This window comes from Centroberyx gerrardi, chromosome 21, assembly GCF_048128805.1.
Source record: "Centroberyx gerrardi isolate f3 chromosome 21, fCenGer3.hap1.cur.20231027, whole genome shotgun sequence".
Lineage (NCBI taxonomy): Eukaryota > Metazoa > Chordata > Actinopteri > Beryciformes > Berycidae > Centroberyx > Centroberyx gerrardi.
In genome coordinates this window covers 10682443-10709177 of record NC_136017.1, presented here as the reverse complement: position 1 = coordinate 10709177, position 26735 = coordinate 10682443, and the positions used below count along the sequence as shown (strand labels likewise).

Genomic DNA, 26735 nt, shown 5'->3' with positions numbered 1-26735 from the left:
ATCAGAGCCTTGTAATAGTCCTAATCTTTTTGCATAAGTCTGTCCTGCACTCACCCCTTTCTGTATTTCCAGGTTATATGCTCCCCTAAATGAACACATCATGGGAAGATAAACACTACAGGGAGATACTGTGATCTCAGTTCATGGATGCATCATTTATAATGTTGTTAGCAGTAAAACCGTGCAATGGAGATCATGCGGATGACCAGTTTTCAATTCAATATAACTTTATGTATCCCACTTGGGGCAATTTAAAGGATGCAGTTAAAAGGTACAAAGAAGCATTAAAAACAAGACATAAGACAGGGCAGATTACCAGAGAAACACTTGTCTGTTTGCATATTTGAGCTATTAAAGTGCAGAGTGCAGGTGAAGGTCAGCAGTCATATGCATATAGCTGAAATTATAGCTTATACTTGTCCAGGGTTAGAAACCTCACGATTCTTCTTTAAAATTGGTATTGCTCCTGGCACAAAGGTGTTATCCTATCTTACAGAAAGCGACCACCTGATGGGAAGAGGTGGAATTCATGGTGTGTGATTTGTTATCTAATATTGCCTGGGTCTTTCTCAGGACCTGCTGAGAGTAAAACTCTGAGGCATCCTGTAGGTAATCCAATGATTTTGCAGCTTGTGCTGATAATACATGCTGCCAGAAAGCATACTTCTGTCCTTCTGATTCATTACTGCAAACCAGGCAATAGAAGAAAAATACACATTCTCAAATGAAACAATGTAAAAAGGGGCTTTTTGCTCACTCCAGCTGCATTAAGCTGCCTCATACAGTGCAGTCTTTGTTGTCTATTTTTAATTATGCTGACTGTGTTTATTGGGTTAGAACACAATGCATGTCTAAACATTATGCAAGTGCAAGAAACAAATGATACTCGCCATGTTTAACAGAATATCCAAAGACTGTAAAGTATTGAGTGTAGGGATTGAACTGGATATTCATTTTCATGATGGTTATCATGATTTTCATATTTAGCCAGAAATTGACCTGTGATTCACCTAAGACACTATCTCTAACTTGTCCAAACAAGAAGAAGGAAAGGTTTCTGGAAGCAAATGAAATGCATGCTGGGAAGTATCCAAATAAAGTAACAATGTTTCTTTCTATAATTTAATATGATAATTTAATCTCCACGCCGTTGCTGTTGTTGATACAGATATTTTATTATGTACAGCATATAAGTTCTTGATCAATATAAAGGTTAATAAAATATTAGTGAAGAACACAGGCAGCAACCTGTTTCAGCTGTTTCACTTTGATTTGGAAGGGGAGTTGTTGAGCTAGTTCACAGGATTAGGCTCCCCTATGGGATGACATTATCATGGTGCCATCCAATCCAGGTCAAGCATTAGAGGCCTGGATCGCTCGGCAACGGCGGCCATGGAAACGCACCCATCTAGGCTGCAACTACCAAGAGGTTTAACCACGCTCACGACACTTCTCTGCGAGTAAAACTCCTGGGTGTAGCTGACTAGGGAACAGCTTTCCCTGCTCCCACTTATGACTCTAACCACTAGCTGAGAAGTTGTGAAACTGACCCAAGATCAGTGCCAAGGGGGGCAGCTGCACCGTGCTCAGTAGGGCTCTGTGCGCTCAGGTGTCTGGAAATGTTTTAGGTAATTATTTGCCCCGGAAACAACCCCTCTCTTTCTCCACAAACAGTGATTAGATCTAATGCTTGTGTTGAAAAGCCCTGCAGTAAAGCGAGTGGCCCACAACTGGAGCTGGTTTTATAGGGCAAGATTAGGTATTGAATTAATTAGTACCTGGCACACTGCCCCAGACAGTCTGGAGTTCGTTCTTCACAGATTCGGTTATTCCTCCACCCTCCCCTTGTAATTTCTCTCTCTCTCTCTCTCTCTGTTCTTTCACTCACTTTTTGACTGGGGGCTACTTTCAAATTCAAACAGGCTTTATTGGCAGCATGTGTTGATGCCAAAGCATTTGCGAGGAATGTGGTAACAATTGCACGAACAATATTGAACACGCATACACTGAGAACATGAACCAGTCGACTCTAAATAAAATGACAGGAACATTCAAAAGCAATTAATGAATCGTAACTGCTCATATTCTTTCTTATAGCTCCAAAAATGTTATATCTGCCTATATTTACATATTGTACAACATAACTTATTAGCATGGCTTATAGCCTCTCTTTGAGGTTATGGCAAGCCATGACATGTTTAGCAGCCAACGTCACTGACCTTTCATCCTCACCCAATACTATTGATAACTTTTGTTTTTCTGACAGGGTGATAAAAATATGAAATATTACTTGAAATGCATGGTAGATAGTGTCTCTTATGTGGTTATAGAAAGTGTGTTTCTGTCTCTAATTCCACAAGATTATAATGCTGCCCAAATCTCTGCTCTTTATCCATGTTTTTGAGTGTCTTTCTTTTTCTATTGCAAGATTACAGCCTCCAAGTCTGTATTTTGTCAGATATTTTCTTTCCTTCATATCGTTAATAATCTTGCAGACTCAACAATGTTTGGTAACATTGAAGGTTGTTCTGCTTTGTTTCTCTGTCCCTCCCTCCCTCTTTCTCACTCTTCTCTCTCTCTCTCTCTCTAACATACTCTCTCTCTCTGTCTCTCCCTTTAAACTCATTGCTCAAAGATGAATCTTGTTATATTGGCAGCCCTTGGGGAACTGAGAGAGGGCACGCAGGAAGCCACTCAGTCTGTAATTAGTTTCTTTCTCGACTAAATGGTGTCATGTAGGGTGAAGTAATCGCAGAGCCTGGGGGACAACTTGCCGGTCTCTTCACTTGTTTGCTTGTGGTCAGCTTAACTACAGCGCTAACTAATTACGGTAATCATGAGTAACAGTCGAGTCACGTCAAGTCAGATTATTAACGAGGCGTTTTTAACAAACAGGTTCATCACAAAGTGCTGTAGGGAGAACAAAGAGCACCGATACAGAACAGAACACGAGATTAAAAAATAGAGAGAGCAAGAACATTGCAAACTCAGTGTGTGTGTGTGTGTGTGTGTGTGTGTGTGTGTGACTGGATATGAGAACACAAATGCAGCTTGTTATAATTACATGCTTTGATAATATATTCATCATGGATTATAAATCAGGGAGATGAGGAAAAGCCATCTGAATTTTACAGTCTTGTTATTTAGAAACATTTACTTCCTTTCTGCCACTTGATGGGGCTATAATGCTATAAAACCTGAGGGTAACACCAGGAAAAGTTTGTATTGCAACTAGTTGTTCATTGGAAATGCATTCATTGTGCACTGCTCCTGTAATAAGGACCTGAAATAAGTTTGTTTCATTGGATCGCTCACTTATGTCATTTTGTGATACGTAGATGCAGCTATGAGAGAAGGTGCCAGTTTGCAGTTAACTGTTTCCCAAAGGTTTTACATGAGATTAAACTAATCACACATCAGTAAAATCACCATTCATTCATTCATTCATTCTTGCACGTTTCCTATCTCCATTCCTCATCTTTTGCTCCTTCTCTGTCAGAGACATTTCAGATCCTTTCAATTACTTCTCCTCCTCCTGCAGATCCCCTTGCAGACCCCAAATGCATATTGTGTGGAGTGATGGGAATTGAGTTGTGCACCCACCCACCCACACAATGCACACACCCACACACTCAGAGTATGACAGAAAGTGATTGTGTGTGTGCGAGTGTGCGTCACTGAATTAACTAAGGGTATTGGCCGACAGGTGTGGGAACCTGGACGCGGACAGAAGCAAAGTCTGCCTGCCATCACAGCAGAACTGCCAAGACTGACGCACCTGGCCTGCACCAACCCTCCCACCTCCTCTTCTCCTCTGGTCTCTGGATCCTTAACATCTCTGACCATAGAGAGAGACAGAGAAAGAGAGAGAGAGAGAGAGAGAGAGGGAGAGAGAGCACATCCAAAGTCTCTACCCTGCCAAACCGGAGTCACCAGGCCAGAGGAGACCGAGGGAAAAATGGGCAACATGGCGACTGAGATCGTTGCCTTTCTCCTGACCATCTCAGGCTGGATCCTGGTGTCCTCCACCCTGCCGACGGACTACTGGAAGGTGTCCTCTGTGGACGGGACGGTCATCACCACAGCCACCTTCTGGTCCAACCTGTGGAAAACCTGTGTGACCGACTCCACTGGCGTCTCCAACTGCAAGGACTTCCCCTCCATGCTGGCTCTGGACGGTGAGTTCAATGACTGTTGTTGTTGTGTTTGCAGGGGTCAGACAGCAGAGAGAGAAAGAGCAACGCAGCATTTGCGTGTGTTATGCATGTATTTATGTGTGTGTTTCTGCGCAACTGTGTCTCTGTCTGACCTAAGCACTGATGCCCCCAAAATCTTGAACACCTGTTTTCTTTGGATGAATGACTGCCATTGTAAACAAATGCATTTGGAACTTGATATTCCCTCTTGCGACTCTGGCCACGGGCCACAAACCACCACATTTACAACTAAAGGCCACCAGAGGCATGTTTCAGCGAACAAGCCGAGCTGGGTGGATACAATTCTCCTAATGTGTCCGATTGAGGCAATTTGAGAAAGTCATGCAGTCTTGCGGAGGTCACCTGTTGATGACAAAGAAAACATGTCACCTGCCGTTACTTGGCGGTGACAAAAGGAAACGTATTGCGTGTGGATTCAGTTCTCTCAGTGTGTCTGACTTGAAGCAATTCGAGGAGTCTTGCAGTTGTTGTTGAAAAAAGAAAATGTCACCTGCTGGTGATAAAAGAAAATGTATTTCATGTAGGTGTTGCACTGTAGGGCGTGTCAATAGAGAATTTAAATTATTTCCTTTCCCTCCAAGCTATGTTCTTTTGGTTTAAAATCTCTCTCGCTCTCTCTCTCTCTGTCTCTCTGTCTCTCTCTCTCTCTCTCTCATGAAGCCTATATCCAGGTCTGCCGGGGTCTGATGATAGCGGCAGTGTGTCTGGGTTTCTTCGGTGCCATCCTCGCCCTAGTAGGGATGAAGTGTACGAAAATAGGAGGCTCAGAAACCACCAAAGCTCGTCTGACTGTCCTCTCTGGCTTCCACTTCATTCTCAGTGGTAAAAATCCGCCCCGCTAACATTGTTTACCTTTCTCTGTGACTGGATTTAGTGGAAATGCATCATTTGAGTTGCAATCAATCGATGCTGTGTGACTTGATTTCACTCTGTCTTTTGGATAATCAGCAGGAAACGTTTCTCTCTACAGGACTATGCTGCATGACTGCATGCTCCATATACGCTCACAGGATCACAACTGACTTCTTTGACCCCCTCTTTGTTGCTCAGAAGTAAGTATTCAGGATGAAAAGAAGGATTTGTTTCATGAGAGGGCAAAAAAAGCAAACAATATGAGCAATAGTGTCTGCTTGTTATGTCAAATTCAGATGAAATAACCAAATAGGTAGGGATGGGACAATATATCTAAATTCAATATTAGCTGCATTTTATTCTGCTGCAGTAATCACAAATGAGACGGCTTGATCAATCGTTTCACAAGCTCTCCATTGAAATTATATTATTTGCACTTTGTAATTAGATTTTTAAATTGATGTTTACATTCTAGCAAGCCAATGCCATCGCTAGAAAGATCTGTGGCTCAGAAATAAACATAATTCTGCACAGTCAGGCTCCAGATCGTGGTTTTATCAAATTGTGAACCCCAAATCACGCATCGAATTGTATCGTGCGATAAGCAGATCGTCCCATTCCTACAAATAAGTGATACGTTTTACTTTCATTTGCTTCAACCCTCTAGATTTGAGCTGGGAGCGGCTCTCTTTATTGGCTGGGCTGGATCTGTGCTGTGCATGCTGGGAGGACTTGTCTTCTGCCTCTCCCTGTCGGAAGGCTTCAGCATCAGGCAAGTTGGTTTGTGTAGTTTTACGGATGTTCTGGATGCTGACTATGTGCTCTGTACCCGCATCTGTCACCAACAGCAAGGGCAGACCGATTTGAAGAAATCTGGTTCGGACTGTAAAGCGCTTGGAGTTACCATCTTCAGCTCAATCAGGCAATTTAAATAATTACTTCAACTGTGATGGAGACATTTAAAGTAATCTCTCTCAACATCTTGTCTCATAATCACAAGACTTAAGGGAAAATTGTATGATGGTTATTTGGATTAGTTACTTGAATGATGATGGCTGAATGTTTCCTTTGTTGCAGTCAGGTTACGAGGACCTTTTGTAAGGGAAAGTCACCTTGGCTGAGGCGCCTATAGGGAGGCAAACCTTCTCTGTGGATTTTTTTTGTTGTTGACATCCTGGATCATCATTTTTGATCTGGTTTCAACTGCCTTTATTTCTTTTTGTGGGTGGTGCAACCCTCCTTAGTCCATTTTCTTTAGAGAAAGCTGACAGGAACAGAGAGCCGAGAAGATACAGGAGAAAAGTCTGAGGCAGGATTTGATCATGTGGTTCCAGAGATCAAGTCTTTAGGGAGTTTTTGGACAAAGTGAATGAAGGACTGCACATTTTCTCTTGTCTTATTATCCTGCTTTCCATAAATGGAGTCCATAAATGTATTCTCTCAATCAAGATGTTGTGAGAGAAGTAGAAAGTAATTGGAACCACTCAGAAGGCTGTTTCACCTACTAGATATTGCTGGGCATGTTTTATTCATATACTACAGAGATCATTTTAGCATTGCAACCCTGCATCAAAAGACCTTTTGATCAAGAATACAGAGTGGCTCTTCAATTCTTCGTTCTATTTAAGTCAAATCCCAAAGGGCGCTTGACTGAAGTGCAGAGAGAAGCGTGTGTTTTTATTGTTTAGGACTCAAAACCAGACATTTTTTTCCTTTTCTTTCTCGTCCTGTTTCCCCTTGCAGAGCTGAGTACTCTTACAGTGGAGCGGCGTCACTTGTGACCGCACGCAACAAGCACAGCAAGACGGCCAGCAGCCTCCACAAAGAGCCGCGGCAGGCGTCCAGACAGTTTGGGAGGAATGCCTATGTGTGACGTCGGACTCTTGTCTCCTTGTCACATGAGCTGGTTGTGAACTTTGTCACGATGTGATCACCACAAACTATTTCACCAGTAAAAAAGCCAAAGAAGGAGGCTGATCAAGACAGCACGCAACAACCTCACCACAAATCACTTTCATGAACTGAATCCTATGAGATTCATGGCTGGAAAGTGTAATTCATGCGACCGTTTACATATTTTATGGCTTTCAAGCACTGGCCATAATCACTGTGCTTATCTATTGCTGTCTTTACATCTGATTTGCAACAGGACACATTGTGATATAGGCTAATAATAAACCACCAATGTAATTTTAAAAATACCACAAAAAGACCTTGAAACTGATAAGAGACAGGGCAAAAGTAGATTCCCCCTTTAACAAGTTTAGTCACTGGGTCACTTCTGTCAATAGGCTATAAACAAAATACATCAGATAAGCTTGTTTTTCTCTTGGAGCAGGAAATTCAACTTGGCACAAAACACCATTCAAACTCTCCGGTCACCTTCAACATGTTGGCCTTTACTGAAGGTCTCGCATGAAGTGGAGCGACGCTAAAACCGTCTCCAGATTTATGGAGCAATGGCATCAACTTTTCAAGACCAGCATGGTCTGAGAAGGATGTGAGAACAAATGTCTTCTAAAATTAGTGTGGGATTGCCAAATTGGGGCCAATATGGCTAAGATTGTACACCAGTTACACCTTAACATTTTAGAATCAGGATAATAATAATCATACTACCATTTTCTCATCAACTTTCTCCTAACCTGATCTGAAATCTTGCCTAGTACAGCAGCTTTGGGTCAATAACTCAAGAAATCTGCAAGAAATCTCATAGGAATCGAATTTTTCCAGCATTGCTTAAGAGAGGATTCTAGTATTAGCTCTCTGAAACAGTTTTTCTTTCCTGAAAATAGAGGATGTTACACAAGTAGCAAAAATTTATGTTGTGAAAGCATATTCCATGTTTCCTTTGCCTGTGCTCATCTTTTATGTGAGTGAGACAACATACAGTGTGCCAATCATTTGTTGAAAAAAGAAAATGGAAATTCAATGGTTATGTATTTTTGTATTTTTTCCCAAATATTTTTTGTTTTTTGGAACATCTTCTAAAGCAGTTTCTTCTTTAATCTAATGGAAATTTGCAATATGTTTTGTATTATTAGTAATACAGGCATGCAGTGTTGGAGCATTTCAGTACGTTAGTAACTAAGAAATGGATTACTTTTTAAAAACTGGGTAGCTGTGATGTCACTCCAGTTAATCTTTTCCTTGAGGAAATGAGCACGTTGCATTGAGGTGATGGGGGTTGGTGGGTGGGGTGTGTGTGTGTGTGTGTGTGTGTGTGTGTGAGAGAGAGAGAGAGAGAGAGCGAGAGAGAGAGAGGGGTGGGGTTTCATTTGGTTAATATTTCTCAAACAGAAAGATGGATCCCTGGTCCATGGTCCAGACTGATCTGACCTCCAAGGGTCACTGGGGCGCACCTGACCCCAGAGATGGCTATCCAGATTTGGAGACCAGACCGGAGGTTTCCCCTCCTATCAGCCATCCATCTCCACCTCCTGATCAATAGGAACCCAAGCCTATGTTACGCAAAACCTCTTGGCCCAGAGGTTGGATACTTGAACCAGCTGGCAGAGAGCAGCACCCTGTGCTTTCCGGCGCCTCGCATCCGTAAACAAGTGTCAGGTGTCCGAGGCTCCAGAGAATGTCTCTGATATAATGGTTGTATTGTATTGTCTTGTGTTTGGGTTATATATAGGGATGATAAAAGCACAGACATGCGTTGCATCACCAGTGCCTAAATTATTTTTTGTTGAAAGAAATTTGCAGGATGGAAATTGCTGAATATATGGTTCTCATTGGCTACACCTTAATATCTCATAATATCTCATGGGAACAATTAGAAATCACTGCGGCTGCACAATTTGAAAACACATTTCTTCCCAATGTTTTAGATATCCAGCCAATTCTTTTCTAAGATGTCCTGAATGTATATCTCTTTACTGTGAGATTACTCTTACAGTATATGAATTTCTTAAAGATCCTACTGCTAAAATAAAAAATAGACTGTTGTGTGATGCTCAGTCCAATGCCCACATATCTTCTTCTTATAGAGAAGATACGATTTAACTTTATTGATCTTTATTGGGAAATTGGGTCAATACAGTGGCAAAAAAACAATACAATAAATGAAACATATTGAAGATTAAAGATTGAGTGTCTTTATTATGCTTACACAACGTTAACGAATTATCACTATGATGACTACTGACAGATTTACAGATGGTTGCAGAAAGGCTACAGACTTTGAACCATGATCTGCAGAAAACCATCTTGGATGCTGTCACCTTTTCTTGATTTTGCAGTTCATTCTGCATGGAGCTGTACATCAGAATGACATAGGATTAACCTTTTTTTTCTTGTTTCTGGCTTTGGGAGGCAGCAGTGAATGATCATTAATTAAAACAAATGAGCTAAACTGAAACTTTTACATAGCATATTCATAGCAAATTTCTAAATCTGCCATTAAATTCCCCCAAAATTCCCATTCAAAAGTCCTCCCATTAGTGTTTGTGTGCATTACTGCAATCACACCACCAGAGAGCAGTATTTACGCATTTATATTTATGCTTTTAATATTTGATAGACCTAAACAAATGTAACATTCCACAGCCTCCAAGTCAAACCTCAAATTGTGGCCTGAATCTCTGAGAGACCGCACCAGCCAAACATTAGAGCAAATTTTTCTCCTGATTTTGACATATTTATTGCTATTGCTAAAGCTATTTTAAGCTGTCGATCCTTTAATGAAGAGAGGCCCGGTCAGTTTAGGTCACATAAGCTTTCCTTTGTTCTTTTTTCAGATTCTTTCGCTAATTAAAGCTGTTAACACAGCAGCCAGCCTCACCAAGCAGACGAGGGCCACACAGCATTCCATCATTTCCAATATCTCCCCACTACGACCCATAACTTTGTCATAAGCCGAGAGGACTTTAAAACAAAGAGGACTTCTTTCAAGCTCACCATGAACATTCATCACTCCCCATGACTCTAATAACCTCAGAGTCACGGATTTAAGTCTAATTATAACAGCACAAAGACGATATGCTGTAATTATGAGACCCGCAGCACAGTAAGGTCTCAGTGAAATTGTTAATAACCAGCGTATAGCCTGGGGCAAAGTCAAGGGATGATGCTTTAAGGCTTAGGCCACAGCACCAATGTTATTACATTGTTTTATGGAACATAATGAAGGTTATTAATGCGCTAATGTATATTATGAAGTGCTATCTGGATTTAAAGAGCCAGGTTTCTCGAAGTGAAATCATTGAAAGCTTATTATATCTTAATAGACTATCCAGTGTAGAAGAAGCATGGAGGAGAGCTATGGATTGTGATAAAATTGATTAATACTGTATACAGATCTCCCTTCTGTTGTTTCCTTTCCGCTGTGCCTGCACATAACAACCCAAACAGTCCATTGGGGACAGAGTGAGGACATGAAGCCAGTTGTTTTGGTAATCCGAGATAAATGCTAAGGTGAGCACTTTCAGTCCAGATCCTAACATGACATCTCTTCATCGTGGTCCTGGGAACCTGAGCGACTGTTGTCTCTCACCCGCATGGAGGGCCTGGGAAACAACACGGCAACATGAGAAAGCCAGGATTTCCAGGTTTGCCTCTGCCTCGTCCCTCTGAGCCACTTGCTCCCTCTATTTCTGAGAGTGGCAGTTGAGAAACAGGACGCACCGACATCCATTTGCTGTTTGGTGCAACAGTAATTCAACTCAGAATGAGCATGGGCCTTGCATGAGCGAAGGATCTGCAATCCGACAGCACAAAAAAAAAAAAAAAAGGAAAAGAAAAAACATCTAAATTGGATTGTGGATTTGAGTGATCAAAGTGCTTCAGAAGAGGATAGAAATAGAAGAGCAAGAAAAGAACCCACCACAAGATCTTCCTTGGATCCAAGAAGCAGACGAGATAGATCAGATCTCCGCTCAGCGATGAAGATCCGTGTGGTCCAGATCTGGGCCTTCCTGATGACGGTGCTGGGCTGGATCTTCGTGGCCTGCACCATGGCCATGGAGGGCTGGAAGATCACCTCCATCGGCGGCATGGGGGGCTCCTCCATCATCAAGGTGGCCTGGTACTGGTCCAGCCTGTGGAGGGCCTGTTTTACAGACTCCACCGCCGTCACCAACTGCTACGACTTCCCTGTGCTCTGGTCTGTGGAGGGTGGGTGAGACAAAATCAAAATCAAAATATGGCATATAAGGGTCACACATGGAGGTTTGGGCTATTGTAATGTACTCATAACCTTCTACCAGAGGTGGGGACTCACACTTTTAATTGCTTGAGACTTGACTTGATGCATGAAGAGAATATTTGAGACTTGACTTGGGTTCTGGTGACTTGGGACTTGACTTTGACTTGTACTTTGATGACTTGAAAAGGTTTCTAAAGTCTTGACAAAAGATCTTGTGTTTGTGTAAATGACTTAGATTGAAAGTGATGAGATTTGTTCCACCAGACGACTGAATTTAAATTCTGTTTTCTGAATTTGTATGAAATGATTGAATTTATTGAAGTTGAAACTGATTATAGAAATCAAACTCATGATGCTCTTACCAAGTTTTTATCCTATTAAAACCATATTGCATTGAAAAGTCCTAGATATTTAGTTTTCTTTAAGATATTAAATTGATACTGGACTCTTGATTTGTTCTGACTTGACTTGCTGTTCTACATTTAGACTTGAGACTTGACACTAGTGACATGGACTTGACTTGGACTTGACTTGGTAATCTACATTTAGACTTGGGACTTGACTTGAGACTTGTGCCTCAAGACTTGGGACTCGAGCAAAGTTGACTTGGTCACACCTCTGCCTTCTACTCTAATTGTGTCTGCCTTTTGGACCACAGGCCACATCCAGATCGTGCGAGGCCTGCTGATGTCAGCTCTGTCCCTCGGCATGCTGGGGTTTGTGCTGAGTCTCATGGGGATGGAGTGCACCTTCATCGGGGGTAAAGACAAGCCAAAGTACAGGAAGATCTACAGCGGGGGATGGTGCCACATAATCAGCGGTAAATGTCTCATTTCAGTCAGCAGGAAAGAGCTGATGCATGTATAAACTAACTGTGTGCAGGTAAAGTATCTGCACTGTACATCTGCCCTGCTAGGCGCAATCTGATCTGTGTTTATGCAAATGACCGGCACATATTGCTGTACATATCTCTGCATGAGCCAGCATATACTGTATTTCTGAACACATTCCTGCACATCTATTACTTCCATCTGTAAATCTGATAATGAGAATATGTTTGAATTGTGTGTGATTCAATTTGTTCTTTTTGTTGCATTCATCATCTTTGCTATGCTCTATTTCTTTGTTGCATTCTTGTCTGTATCCTATTGTTTGCAGCTGAAATGAACTCATTTCCATACAGGGATTATTAAAGCTGCACTGATTTTAACGCGGCTTTAAATTTTCATGTCTCTTTCAATATGATTTTCACATTGACTTCAGGTTTGCTGTCCACATCTGGGTATGCTGTTTATGCGCAGTATGTCTCAGGAGAATACTTCAACCCCAACTTTGATGGACTGAAGTAAGTTAGTGTGGTTAGATGCCGTTTACATCAAAACCAGTGTCAGTAAAATAAATGTTTTTATATAACAGCAATCTATAAACCTCCATCTCATGCTCTCTCTCTCTCTCTCTGCACCAACAGGTTTGACCTTGGCACCCCTCTGTTCCTGGGCTGGGTGGGTTCTGCCTTTCACATGACCGGCGGTTTCTTCTACCTGTGGTCAGTGTGTAAGCCGCTTTGTGGAGGGGAAGACACGTGAGTACAGCCTTTGGCAACATTAGTATGTTGTTGTTGCAGGTGGGTGGTTCGGGTGGAGGGAGTGAATGAGTAACAGTCCCCACTTCCTAGGTAAATACCACTGAACTGCCCTGAAGCCAGACACTGCACCACTAAGCGGAGCTCCCAGGTGTGGGTGTGCAAATGTGCATTGTGGGAAACCTCCCACACCCCCATGCAACTTACCCCCGAGGCCGTTGCTGTAAACAAATCACAGTGTGTTCTTTCACAGCTCGCCTGGTTAAATAAGGGTTAGAAGTGTATAGAGAAGGAAAGAAAGAGAAAGCCTGCAGACTGTGGCTGCAGGCCATTTTAACACCAGAAAACAATCGGAGAGCGCAAACAGACGCTGACAAATTCTCCAACTTGCTGTTACACCGACATCATTCCTGTGACTTTCATTTTAAATTAAATTGATTCCTTGACCCTGTAAACATACCTGTAGGATTTGGAATCAAGTCTGTATCTCTGCTGGTTTCATAGTTATAGCTAAAAAACAATAATGGTTTAATGGGGGAAATCTCAGATCCAGATCACCGCCAAAATCGAATCAATTGTTCCTTTGCCCAAGGCCTATCAGTCTGCCAAATTTCATGAAAAACCTTTCATAAGTTTCTGAGATATCCTGCTGACAGACAGACAAACAACCAAACTAATAGGGGTGAAAACATAACCTCCTGGGCAGAGGAAATGATGCAACAATGCAATAAATAACAAATTGATCTCCCTTAGGTCAAACGCATAGTTTGATTGACAACTGTGTTGGCAACTTCACTTTACACTTCATCTGTCAGCAGCATCTGTCAGCTGTCTTGGCATCCAAGTGATACTTCAGCTAATCATTGTGCAACTAACTCTGTGAAGCTTGACGACCGTCTGGGTGTATTGTTGTTTTTTTTTTTGGTGGATACATTCTACTTGGATCTGCAGCGCTATTGAATGTAACTACAACAGTTTTGGTGTAGGCCTCCCCATGGTTGGAGCTAAATCATGGAATTATCAAGCCTATAACTGATTGAGAATTGATTGAGAACTGATTGCTGCCATTTTAAATAAAGGGGGGTTAATGTTTCTTTTTATATGACCGCTTCTATGGCCCCCACCCCCAGCACCAGGGGCCCAGGTACCTCCTACCCTGGGCCCCCCACCCCACAGCATCTCAGCAGCCTATCCCCATTTGGATAATAATGTGTGTCTCTCCCCAGGACAATTGTCATTGCTGCGCTCCCTGACACGGAGCAGGCCAAGTCCACCACAGCTCTATCCACTGTGTCAGGGATCACCTCCAAGACCAAAGTGTCATCCGTCTCCGAGCTGTCGTCCAAGTCCGCACCCTCGGAAGTGTCCGGCATCTCCTCGAGGTCCGAACGCTCGTCCAGATCCGGACGCTCGGCCAAGTCGGAGCGGTCATCAAAGTCGGGGCGAAGCTCCAAGTCTGGTCTGTCTGCAGGGTCGGGGTCGGGGTCAGGGGGGTCGCGGTCGGGGTCGGGGTCGGAGTCTGGCCGCTCGTCCAGGTCGAGCAGGTCAAGTCGCTCTGAGTCGAGGAGCAGCGGCAGCAGTCGGACGCTCTCCTCTCTGTCAAGCAGGTCGAGGAGTGAGACTGAACCGTTCATCAAAAACTCCTATATATGATATAAATCTGACTGATTCTATGGGGCACAAATGCTAATGGATGTGATGGACAAGTGGGCTGATGCTTCTGTTCAAGTTATGAAACTGTGGCAAAAGCAAATATAGTGGTGTGTATTTTTATTAATAAAAATTGTCTGACAAACCCCTCTGTTTTGTTTTAAAAAATCTTTTTCACTGAATCCATTTGCTTCCATTTTCTGTTGCTTGTTGTGCATGTTGTGTATCATCAATAGCGCACTCACACTATAAGACAATCAAAATACATATTCATGCCCATTTAACAAAATAATATAGAATTTCAATATATATCAAAGCTTTCTATTAGGATTGTCAGGCTTTATGTGGGGTTTTAGACAACAAAAAACAAAAACCTCACAGGCTAATCAGGTCTGGTTGACAGTAAACAGCGTCTGTTTTGCTGCTATCATTCAAACCTTTATACAAAACCACATGAGCAGCAGCAGTAAGAAGACTGGCACTCCACAGCTTTCTATTGAAGCAAAATCCTTGCAGATTTTATCACTTTAATTACGTGTGGAATACTTCCTTTGCAAGGTAGGGTGGCATTAGTGACCTTCATATCTGACATTAGTGGCTTTGCTTTTCCAGCTGAATTCAGGCTATCTCACTGTTACGACAGCTAAAAAGACATGGACAAAAGTATAATTAAATATGCTTTCAAATACATAATATATGAAATATTGTTTCATATAGCTTTGAGGTTGTTTATATATTATATAAAACACAGTTTTTTTAATATCTATTCCAGACACTGATACAGCCTGAAAAGTAAACACACTTTTTGCCTGATAAAATAAATTACTCCAGTGTTTTTCAAGTATTCAAAATGTATTCAGCTATTATTTTCCCTTGGTCTGGCAAGCTTAGTAACTTGTACTTCACAAGTTAACTAACATTAACATTACTCAATAGTAGCTTGCAGTAAAGGCTGTGGTGGGATGTGGAGGAGACTGGCTCAGATCCTGGGCCTGCTGGTGTCCATACTGGGCTGGGGCTTGGTGGCCAGCACCCTCGCCATGGACCACTGGAGGTAGGCAAATAAGAGTAAGGGAGACCAAATTATAACTGGAGCAATGAACACAGACTGTGGGAGACACATTTTTGGTTGGTGGAATCTAATTGTACTTTCTAATTGATCTAATTGTACTTTCTATATCAAGGTTATTATTAAACTAAAGCAAAAACTAAGATGAAAACTAGGTGTTAAAAAACATTGTCGTAAACTGAAATACAAATGTTTTTAGTTTTTGTTTTTTAGTCTTTGTGCAGGGTAAAAAAGCACATTTTAGGTGGAGCATTTTGAAGGGGTCCCAACGTGGTCCCATTTTTCCAAACAAATTTGGAAAAAGGTAAATCCATTTTTAAAAGAATTTCTGATTTATTGTTTTTATTACACAATATTCTTCTATCATTACACCTTTATTGTTTATTGTGGATCCCCATTAGTCGACGCACAAGCGACAGACTAGTCTTCCTGGGGTCCATTTTAAAATATCAATACAAAACAGTCAAAGTTAAACATGTAAAATTAGAATTACCAATTACAACAAGACAACTGTTACTACCATAATTACAACAAACTGTACAACAAAAAGATACCACTCCTATCAACTATACTAAAACTAGAGCTGAAACTAAATTAAAGCTAAACTAAAACTATCACACCCACACTGAAAACTAACTAAACATAAACTGAAATTTAAATAAAAATGGAAAACAATATAAAAACAAAAACCAATGAAAAATCCCAAACTATAATATGTATGTATGTACGTATTATGTGTTGATGGTAGTAGGCAAAGAGGGCCCAGAAAACAAAATGATAGAAGGGTTTGGCTTGGTGCAAATCAATAAAGACAAAAGGAGGTGAATATGTAAATGACAATAGAATATGGGAGCCAAAAGAGTATCTGATAAGATTAAACAATACTTAAGCCTCTCACACTGTCTATATCGTGTTCATTTGCCTTTCAGGGAGCATCCAGTCCCTGTGAGCTCTGTGATTTACAGTTTTCATTCATGTTATGTATTTGTCTATTGGAGGGTGGCCCAGCTGGGGGGAGAAGGGGGCTCCTCTGTGGTAACGGCGGCCTGGTACTGGTCCAACCTGTGGAAGGACTGCTATGAAGACTCCACCGCTGTGGTCAACTGTGTAGACTTTGGGGTGCTGTGGGTGGTGAAATGTGGGTACACCGACCAACAATCTCTAGTTCTTGTTGATTCTGTCTATAAATTGCTCCTTAAGAATAAGAATTTTAATAAGAACAGAATGCACTATTGTCTTAGAGATGATTTAATTTATAAATGAATGAAGTTATGACCGAAGGCACATTTTTGGATGGATTTATCAGTTGTGTGTGTGTGTACGTTATCCAGCATACATCCAGGCCGTACGGGGGCTCCTGATGATCGGCCTAGGCCTTGGGTTGGTAGGCACAGTGCTCACATTTTTTGGGATGGAGTGCACATACATCGGTGGAGGCCAGAGAACCAACGACAAGATGCTAATTACAGCGTCTGCTTTGCATTTGGTTGGCTGTGAGTATGATTTGTTAGCGTTTACGAACCCTCAACTTTTGTGAAAGCAGTTTCAAGTTGGTTTGTCTCGTTTCTCATCTGTCACTGGCTTTCCCTCATGCAGGTGTTTCAGACATGGCTGGTTATTGTTTATACATAAACAGAGTCGCTGCAGCCATTTTACATGGCAAAGCAGACCCATCGAAACTGAGGTAATATTTGATCTCTGAAAACCCCTCATTAATAGGTAAATGTGAATGAACGCAAGACAGTAGCCCATTTTAACTGTTATTATCTCTGTAGATATGATATTGGAACACCCCTCTACCTTGGGCTGGTGGGGAGTTTCCTCATTTTACTTGGTTGTACACTTCAGTGTGCCACTGCATGCAGAGTAACCCATCCAAAAAGGTTTGTTACTTAACTTTAAATGTCTCAACTATTATTTCAACATACTCTGATGTGCCTGGAGATTTGAAAATTAAACTAGTATTCAGTATTTGCAAAGAAAGTAGAAGTAGACTTACCAAAGACTCAAAAATACATTATATGTGTTATTTGCAGGAGAGAGTACTCTACCTGCTCCAGAAATCCCATGGTTCCCTTCATCAGAGACAAAGGAGCTTCCAGAGGAAAGAACAGCCTCTATGGACAATGTTCACAGTCAATAAGGGCAAATGGCGCCAACAACTTCTCTCCCTACAAGATGGCTATCAGCAATATTGTGATTGTGTAACACGGCAATATTACATCATATAGTTTCAGTTCATGCTGCCACATATAATAGCAAGTATGTGTCTACTGGTTTGCATATTTAAAACGTATTATAGTCTCTTGTCCAAAATAGGGTCCCCTCAGGGATGAATAGTAAATAATAAATAATGATGAAACTGTTAATGTCACTCTTTACTTTTCCATCCTCTCTGTCATTATATTTCTAACTCTACCAAAAACAAAGAGGAACTGACATGACTGTATGGTGTAGTTGTTTGTGTGTTTTTACTACAACAGAAGCAAAAACCAGCAAGACTCCATCCGTGGCAGCGTTTCCCCTGAGTCCTGGGAAAACAAGAGATGCTTACGTGGCAAAACTGTCTAAAAGATAAGCTCTGATGTAATCCTAACATCCACACCTATGCATCAGCGATGTGGTAGATAGAGCTTTGTTCAGTTTTCCACAGTCAGAAGTTCTCAAAGCTGCAAGTTTACACACTTTCTGTGCAGCAGATCTTTTTAGTTCTTCATTTCCAAAAGATTTCAGAGGGTTTGGTTGTTTTGGAGTGAGATAGGGCACCAGACACCATGAAGTACAGGACAGTGATGATGTACATCGAGATCGGCTGTTTTGTGTCCTGTGTGGGCGGCTGGATCCTGGTGTGTTCCACTCTGCCCACAGAGTACTGGACCTTCTCTGAGGTGGGCAGCATTGTCCTGACCACCTCCAACTACTATTCCAACCTGTGGAAGGACTGCATTTCAGATACAACGGGGGTCTCTGACTGCAAGGACTATCCCTCCATGCTGGCCCTGCCTGGTAGGATATTCTGGTTTGGGTTTACCCTCAGCATCTTAGTGCTAACATCGCCTTAAACTTTATCTGAAAGAGTGAGGCTGTAATGATAGCAACACTTTTCCCAGATCTCACAAGTAAAAGTTGCTGTGGTATTTAAGTAAGTTCCACAGTGAGAAAGGTAACTTGTTTGGATAATATAATCATCTGTCTTCCAGCCTTCCTACATGCCTGCAGAGCCCTGGCAGTCTGTGCCGTCATCACCGGCTTCTTTGCAGGCGTCCTCACACTGGTAGGGATGAAATGCACTAAAATAGGCGGTTCAGAGATTGCCAATGCAAGGGTAACCTTTGCAGGTGGTGTAACCTACCTCGTTTCAGGTAAGAATGTTTTTTTTAATGTTTTTCAAAAATATTATATTATGTGTGAAATATACACTACACTGAGGATTCTTACAGTATCATATATTCTCCTCTAGGATTATGTGGTATGATCACCTACTCCTGGTGGGGCGGCAGAGTCATAACAGAATTTTTGGATCCAAATTTCAGGGCACAGAAGTGAGTACTTTTGCTTTTGAAATGAGTGAATTTTGAACACTATGAATATAATGACAAGGTCTCTGTAAATAAAATTGATGAATGTATAAATGGAGAGGGTCACATCTGACCATGTCTGAGGGATAAAACAGTAAGAAAATAATTGCAGAAAATCAAAATGCTCCAACTCACTTATATACATCAATAATTTCCTGTTCAGATTTGAACTGGGAGCTGCAGTTTTCATTGGCTGGGGAGGCTCTATCCTTCTCATCGCTGGAGGGTCGGTGCTGAGCTACTTCTCTGGAAGAGAGGGTCTCCACTCAACGTAAATCTATCCAAAACCTCCCACATCACTCACACCTGTGCTATACCTTATATAATATTACCTATATCTATGGCCCTAACTATTCTGCCCTACAAAGCCAAAGAGCAGTAACTGCATGAATAGTGAAACTGAGAAAAAATACTTAAAAATGTATCTCCTGTCCCATCTAAAGTGTTGTTGGTACAGATGTGGACCGTACATAGTTAATAGCATTCTTGGGTATTTTTGCTGATATGAAATCCAAACCTTACTCATTGTCTTTGATTCTGAAAACACAAAAAGCAGTTACGGCTGTTCGTTTTTTGTAGGGCAGCATTTATTAATTGGGATAAATGTTGAATATTTCCCTCAGAATCTCATGAATTCCTTCTACTTCTCATATCAGTTCCCAGAAAAAGCCACGCAGGCCAGCATCCTATGCCACGGCCCGGACCAGACGAACCTACATGCTGCCAGCTTCCTCATCCAGAGTGACGCTGGTGCCACCGCTGTTCTACGAAGGCAGAAACAGCAGGAAGAGCAGGACAACTAGAGCTACATCAAAGACCAGCAGGACCTTCAGCAGGGACGACTTCGTCTGAGCCAAAGGGGAACTCAGAGCTGAGGAAGTGAATTGGTTACAAAGGCAAAGAAAGTCGTGCATGGCTGGAAATGTGAATCCTGTTATTAAAGCAGAGCTTGGAGGTGTGTACAAAGGAAGAACTTGACATGTGAAAGAAAATCTTTCTTTGGTTGCCCTACTTGTAAATAAGAAATTTGTGTTGAGAGGAAACTTCTGTCTGCAAACTTTTTAATGTGTTTTGATTGTAATTTGTGTTTTCTGTGAAACATTTCAACTTCATAAAATGAACAATTAGTATGTTTTCCACAAAAAAAATCTGTTATTGGCTGCATCTCAAAAATACATCTCATTGCTACTGTCACAGCCCAGGCTCAATAGACTTGACAAAAAGGGGAGACCACACATGTCACAAAATATTTATTATAACCTAAATAAATAAATTATCAAAAATGAGAATAAGGGTGTAAGTCTGTAACATCAGTAGTGAATGCAATGCCTGGGTGAGTGTGAAGTGTGGTGTGGGGGTGTTGTATGGTGAAAGAAAAGAACCAAAAAGGGGAGCATAAGCTCAAACCATCCAAAAGGGTGGAGAGGAGAAAGAAAGAGTGAGGGAGAGAGAGCAGCCGTCTTAAATAACCTGGGATCCACCCATCCCAGGTGCCCCACATTATCAGGGACACTCCCACTCTGCCTGTCAATCACCTGCAACAGAAACACAACCAGGAAGCACACAGAGTGGGAGGGCTGTCACACTACTTTCAACACATGAAGGCTTTACAAATTGCAGGTACAAAATTTGACACAAACAAACTACATACAGTACCTCATACAGTATCTCAATTGGAGTACATGCTTGATTCCCCACTTGCCACTACGTAACCTCAATGATTGCTCAATGATTGCTTGTTGGCTGGAGTGAGGTGACAGCATAGGGTAATAGGCTTATGGCCCAAACAGCCCCGGAGGTATATCCTCCACCTGTGTGAAAGTAGGATGGCTCTGCCATCAAGTGGTCATTACTGGAAACCGTGGACATGTGTTATCAACGGTATGCATTTACTTGTTCCCTTTTAGATTTGCCAGCTGTTTACCCCGGTTTTAGACTTTGTTTAGTATTTTGCCTATTCTAAACTGTTATTCACCTGCTGTTTAACTGTCTGCCATTTAGATTCATTGTACTTTTATCCCTGTAGTTATTAAACAGTTGCACCAAACCAACTGCCAGTAGTAATTCTATTTGTGTGTGTCTGTGGCTGCAGACCGGGCGTGGCCAGGAGCAAGGGGGGCAGTTGTTGTGTTAGGGGGGCGGTTCCCTTCCCAGTCACCTCCATGCTTGTGTCCTATGAATACTACACTTTACCTTTTGCCGTGCGTGCGTTTTGGTTTTGACCTTCATGTGTGGCCTTAAGGAATTCACTCCCTGGGATATCCCCTTAATCGCCCCTTCAGGCAACCAAACACTCCTCTTGACTGGTATTTCCCCTCTGTAGCAGCTACCTCTTTTCTTATATCTAAAGCTTGTTGAACTTTTAACATTGTTAAATAAATTGTTTACTTTTTGTACCTGGGCTCCCTTTTCTTGCAGCCACAGCCATTAAATTCACTCTTTTTAAATAAATCCTTTTATTCTTGCACTTTGAAAACCATGCCTCTGCTCCTCCTTTCAGGAAAGAGCCTATGTTATAATATGTATAGTGGTTTAGAATTCTTGGGTGAAACTCCCAGGCTGGTGTTTTCAGATATACCTGCCTTGTGGCCCTCCTGGTCACATTCTCACAATTACAATTTCCCATTTGGCAGACACTTTTATCCAAAGCGACGTACACATGAGATTTTAATACAACACAAGCAAGGATCTAGTCAGGAGAGAATGAGAGTAAGTGCCATAAAGCTAAGTTCTAGTCCGACAGGACATAGGTACCAAGAGGCAGTGCATAGAGGCAGATGAACAGAATCAAATTCTCGATAACAGAATCTACAGAAGGACCACACCTCAATATGTCATCTCCTTTATATGCCCACTTGTCCAGCATTCCTGTTTGTGCGAGTTCTCTGTGTGTGGTCCTAGGTCCACAATAACCTCCAGTCAGCCATCAATGATCCCGAGAGCGTTGACTCACTACCGTCCAAAGAAGTTGAAAAGGCATTCATGATTGGCCCCTTCAAACATCCACCATTCACAATATTCCTTATCGGTGTTCTCGGTATTGCAACAAGAAAATGAGCCAGTAAGAAACAGATTATGTCTTTTAGCTCCTCATGGCAGTCACATACAAGTGAAGACATCTTAAAGAGTAACTAAACCCCACCCAAATCTGTGGTGAAGCCTGACACCTAATGGTGAAAAGTAGGGTACTGAACTGGCCAAATGCTATTGGCTGGTCTTTGTGCTGGGTGATGTCACATTCTATAGAGTACAACAGGTGGTGGGGTTTAAATTACTCAAGTTACGTATTTCGGACAATTTCCCTCATTATACTTGCTAGCAAACATATATGGCTATCCAAGGCAGACATAACTAGTGCATTTAAGGTCCTACAAATTCATCCAGATTTCTGGCGCTACTGCAGATTCTCGTAAAAGGGCCTATTGAAAACTACTTTGCTGTAAGGCTCAAATTCAGCTGCAAAAGTTCCAGTTCAGCTCCAAGCTTTTTGCCACGCTCTCTGAGGCATTATGTTGGATTCTCATTAACAACCACACAATTCCATATTTCATTCATCTCCTTGATGACTTCCTCATATCTCCTTCCTCTTCTCCCCCAGCACACAGACTCACAACAAAACTTTCATTTTCTCAGATCTCTGTGTCACTTTGTCTACGGAGAAAACCAAAGGCTCCTCTACCTCCCTGGAGTTCCTCTGCGTAACTCTCAACACAGTCTCCTTCCAAACTTCGGTTCCAGTTGAAAAGCTCAGCTAAATTAACCTACTCCTGCCAAATTTTCTCCTTGCTCCACACTGCACCAAGTGCCAACCGCTCTCGCTGCTGGGCCACCTCAACTATGCGTTACAAATCATTCAGAACTCCGTCTCTGGCAACACCTCACCAACTAGAACAGCATTACGTTTTTCATCAATGACCATCTCACACATCCAGACGACATCCAGCTCTACACAGATGCTGTCCCTCTGCCGGTTTTGGGGACTTATCGACGCACATGGTTCTCAGCCAAATGGCCACCTGAGTTCTCACTGCTCTCTCAAGGTGCTCGTTGCCCCTCTTCAGCACTTCATGAAATATAGCCAATCATCATTGCCACCCTCTTGTGGGGACATGAATGGTCAAAGAAATCAAATCATTCCTACAATCTCACAACCATAGATATCATCAACAAAGGCTGCTCTAACTCAGCTGAGATCATGCCCTTCATCCGCCATCTTACCTGGTTATCAGTTACGCATCAGTTCAACCTCCACGCTGCATACGTCCCCGGACATTCTAATTACATCGTTGACTCTCTGTCTGGTTTCATGTTTCAGAAATTCAGTTCAATTTGTTTGAAACCTATGCGATATAATAAATAACATCGCTCCTGACACTCTTTCTTCCTGCTGGACAGCTTGCGAATGCTACCGCCCCTTACACAATCATTTCAACCTCAGTTTCCCATCTTTTGACCTCATTACTTTGACCAGCTTCATCTCCCATGCTCACTCTTCATTGTCTATTAGAGTTCCAATCACAAAAGTGTACCTCAACGGAATTCATTTCTTCTCCAAATTACTGACCAGCTCATCATGCTCCTCTACTCTCTCACTCTCAGTTATACCTTCATCAAAGGCCTCTAAGGTCAAGAAAGCATCCTTACAACCCACCGTCTCACCCTCACTATGTTCTTGTGTAGCGGGTCAGATATGAATAGCCAATGGAACATGACTTATGTAAGGTTGTAACCCATGACTGTTTAGATGGGAGGCCTAATTAAGCAAAGAGCTGGCAGCTGTGGCCTATTACAAGGAGGGCTGGTGTGTCTTGGCCTTTTTTCTCTTTTTTAAAGGTGTAGTTCGAGGAAGGGGCAACACCGACCAAGACTCAGAGAGGAGATGGAGCTTCGGAGTGGGAAAGCATGTGGCAGCGGTGTACCCTAGCCAGCCTCTGACTGCATCGCCTGGAGGGCCATGGATCTTCCAACCGGGCGGCTGAGCCACACCACACGAACTAAGCTTGTTGAACTGGTGCTGTGAGAGAGGAGGCCTCGCTGGATTGCCAGAGAGGGGTGAGGTTGTGACTCACCCCTTTCAGTTAAGTACCCTCTCTACAAACACCCTCTCTACATTCATAGAGACACTTTGGCAGCGTTACACTTGGAATTGCTTGATGGGCCCGAGCGAAGGAACCATAGACACTGTTTTTGAGTAACCTGCCTCGTCATTTTAGAATTTGGATTTTATCTTTGTATGTGTTTATTATGTCTAATAATTGAGCAAGCCGAACTCACCCAACTTCCCCCTCGTTTCACGCCAACAAGCCCTTACTACCAGTTTATCCCACTGCAATCAAAATTTTGATATACTTTGAGCGTGCCACATGAATTTTAAAAGCTTTGTATAAATTGGTGTGAGAATCCCCTTTGAACAATAAGGTTCTGATTCACTTTGTTGGGTTGCAGCGATGCACTAGAGTGATGTTTGCCATGTAACTGTCCCTTTTTTCTTGAGTAATATTTTGCTAATAAGTCAGATTGATTGGCTAACTAGTATTGATAGAACTATCGTATTCTGGGACTTGTGAGCCACTATTCAGTACCATCTTGTGTAGAGGGAAATCTCTGGCATAGAGAGGTGACTGCTACTGCTCAGCCTGTGCATCATCGGGTGTATGTTTTGGGGTGGTGAAGTCTGCCATCTGAGATACAGAGTGTATTGACAAGTGTAATGGTGCATTTATCAATACACAGGATATTATGTTAATATCCCTTGTGCAATAATTCATGGTGAGCATTCATATGGAGGCCCAATTCAGAGTTTAACAGAATGATACACTACCATACCAATGAGTACCATAGAAAACATCAGGCTACATCGTCATAAATCTACAGCACCATAAGACAGGCAGCAACATTCACCAGCTACCTACTCTAGTTTCAGGGTGAGTGTAAGCAAATCATTGGGGTTATCAAGTGGGCACCCTCCTTCACTGATGTTTCGTTGAATTAGGCCCACGACACCTCAAGAAGATTCAACAGTGTATTCCAGCGTCCCAGAAACACCCCCCTCTTTGCCCAGACTCAGCAGACCCAAGTCTACTACACTACTGTCGCTGTCACCTGTACCTAGTTATCAACAACACTAGTTTACATCACACTCTACCATCAATGTCCCTTTCTATTCAGAACATTAAGTTACACACTACATCTAAACACTACCAAGTCACACATACTATGAAGTTTATATCCTACACTGCCCACGCAGAGAGCAGATACCCGACCAGCTCAGCAGTTTGCATATCCACATTGTATCTGCTTAGGCAAAGCTAAGTCTGACTGGCCCTGCTGGCTTGTCTGGCAGCTTCTCATTGAATGCCAGGGCCCGCTCAGTTGTCCAGCCACCCTCAATGTTTATATAAGTCACACGATTAATCATAGGCCCCATTTGTGCGGGCTACAAAGTACAAAGAGATAAGGTTGAAAATTGGTCAAGTGGTCCTTAAAATGACTGAAATGCTATTTCAATATACCGTTGTGCCTGGAGATTTCAAAATGAAACTAGTATTCAGTATTTGCAAACAAAGTTTTAAGTAGACTTAGGTAAATTTTACAGTATGAAGGCAACGACCGAATATTTCACACTGAAATGATACTGAAATGACTGTCTAGTGTAGTTGTTTGTGTCTTACTGCAATGGTAGCAAAAACCAGCAACACGTCATCCTTGACACAGTTTCCTATCCTCCTGACTCCTTGAAAATAAGATGCTTACTTGGCAAAACTGTTCAAGGGTGCAGTGCAAGGATGACCTAGTTTCAGGTAAGAACATTTTTTTTCATATTTTTCAACAATATTAAACATTATTGTTTTCTTTTCCATGTGTGAAATATACACTACACTGAAGATGCTTACAGTATGCCATATTTTCTTCTAGGATTCTGTGGTATGATCACCTACTCCTGGTGGGGCAACAGAGTTGTAACAGAATTTTTGGATCCAAATTTGAGGGCACAGAAGCGAGTAATTTTGCTTTTGAAATGAGTGCATTGAGTGCAACACTGAATAGAATTACAAGGTCCCTGTAAATCAAATTTACATTTTTTAATTATTGCAATAAATGATGGAGACGGATGCAACTGCATCTGAGGGATAAAATGATAATAAAACAATTGCAGAAAATCATATCGCCACAACTCATTTATATACATCAATAATTACTGTTCAGATTTGAACTGGGAGCTGCAGTTTTCATTGAAAATCTCCCACTTCACTCAAACCTGTGCAATACCTTATGTGATATTATCTATATCTTTGTCCCTGACTATTTTGCCCTACAAAGCAAAAGAACAGTAACTGCAGTAAAACTAGGTCAACAGTAGAAGTAGGTCATCATTTATCTCCAACTAAAGTAATGTTGGTACAGAAGTGGAAGGTACATTGTTTAGTAGCATTCATGGGTATCATTTTTGCTGATAAGAGATGCTTACTTCGCAAAAGTCTAAATGATAAGCTCAGATATAAAACTAACATCCACACCACTGGCCTGACACCTGCACATCAGTAATGTGTTAGAGAGATCATCAGAAATTCTCAAAGCTGGAACTCTTTCTGTACAGATCTTTTTAGCTTTTAATCTCCACCTCCAAGGTTTGGTT

At 41.9% G+C, this 26735-nt stretch overlaps 4 protein-coding genes across 6 annotated transcripts; all 4 read left to right on the top strand.

Annotated features, from left to right (window-relative positions):
- The first annotated feature begins 3958 nt into the window (after positions 1-3958).
- cldn10a (claudin 10a) lies at positions 3959-6942 on the top strand. Its single transcript, XM_071903040.1, has 5 exons — positions 3959-4178; positions 4878-5039; positions 5188-5269; positions 5737-5845; positions 6820-6942. Exons 1-5 carry the CDS (start codon positions 3959-3961, stop codon positions 6940-6942), a joined length of 696 nt encoding a protein of 231 aa, XP_071759141.1.
- Positions 6943-10591: 3649 nt separating this feature from the next.
- cldn10e (claudin 10e) lies at positions 10592-14597 on the top strand. The gene is made up of 5 exons (XM_071903028.2): positions 10592-11189; positions 11879-12040; positions 12484-12565; positions 12689-12802; positions 14029-14597. The coding sequence occupies exons 1-5, from the start codon at positions 10958-10960 to the stop codon at positions 14453-14455; spliced, it is 1017 nt and encodes a 338-aa protein (XP_071759129.1). The 5' UTR covers positions 10592-10957; the 3' UTR covers positions 14456-14597.
- A 320-nt stretch (positions 14598-14917) lies between these two features.
- Positions 14918-18067, top strand: LOC139914678 (claudin-10-like). 3 transcript variants are annotated; one of them, XR_011784785.2, is made up of 8 exons: positions 14918-15010; positions 15389-15506; positions 16520-16659; positions 16853-17014; positions 17118-17205; positions 17297-17404; positions 17558-17783; positions 18005-18067. XR_011784785.2 is itself a non-coding variant. In XM_071903047.2 (7 exons), exons 2-7 carry the CDS (start codon positions 15415-15417, stop codon positions 17727-17729), a joined length of 762 nt encoding a protein of 253 aa, XP_071759148.2. In that variant the 5' UTR covers positions 14918-15010; positions 15389-15414; the 3' UTR covers positions 17730-17990. The 3 variants fall into 3 exon arrangements, 2 of the variants coding, with proteins under 2 accessions (XP_071759148.2, XP_078147251.1); XM_071903047.2 differs by lacking the exon at positions 18005-18067 and having other exon boundaries at positions 17558-17990; XM_078291125.1 differs by lacking the exon at positions 18005-18067 and having other exon boundaries at positions 14921-15010; positions 15392-15506; positions 17558-17990.
- Positions 18068-18172: 105 nt separating this feature from the next.
- On the top strand, positions 18173-21150 carry LOC139914661 (claudin-10-like). Its single transcript, XM_071903022.2, has 5 exons — positions 18173-18527; positions 18722-18883; positions 18982-19063; positions 19263-19370; positions 19756-21150. Exons 1-5 carry the CDS (start codon positions 18296-18298, stop codon positions 19949-19951), a joined length of 780 nt encoding a protein of 259 aa, XP_071759123.1. The 5' UTR covers positions 18173-18295; the 3' UTR covers positions 19952-21150.
- The last annotated feature ends 5585 nt before the right edge of the window (positions 21151-26735 follow it).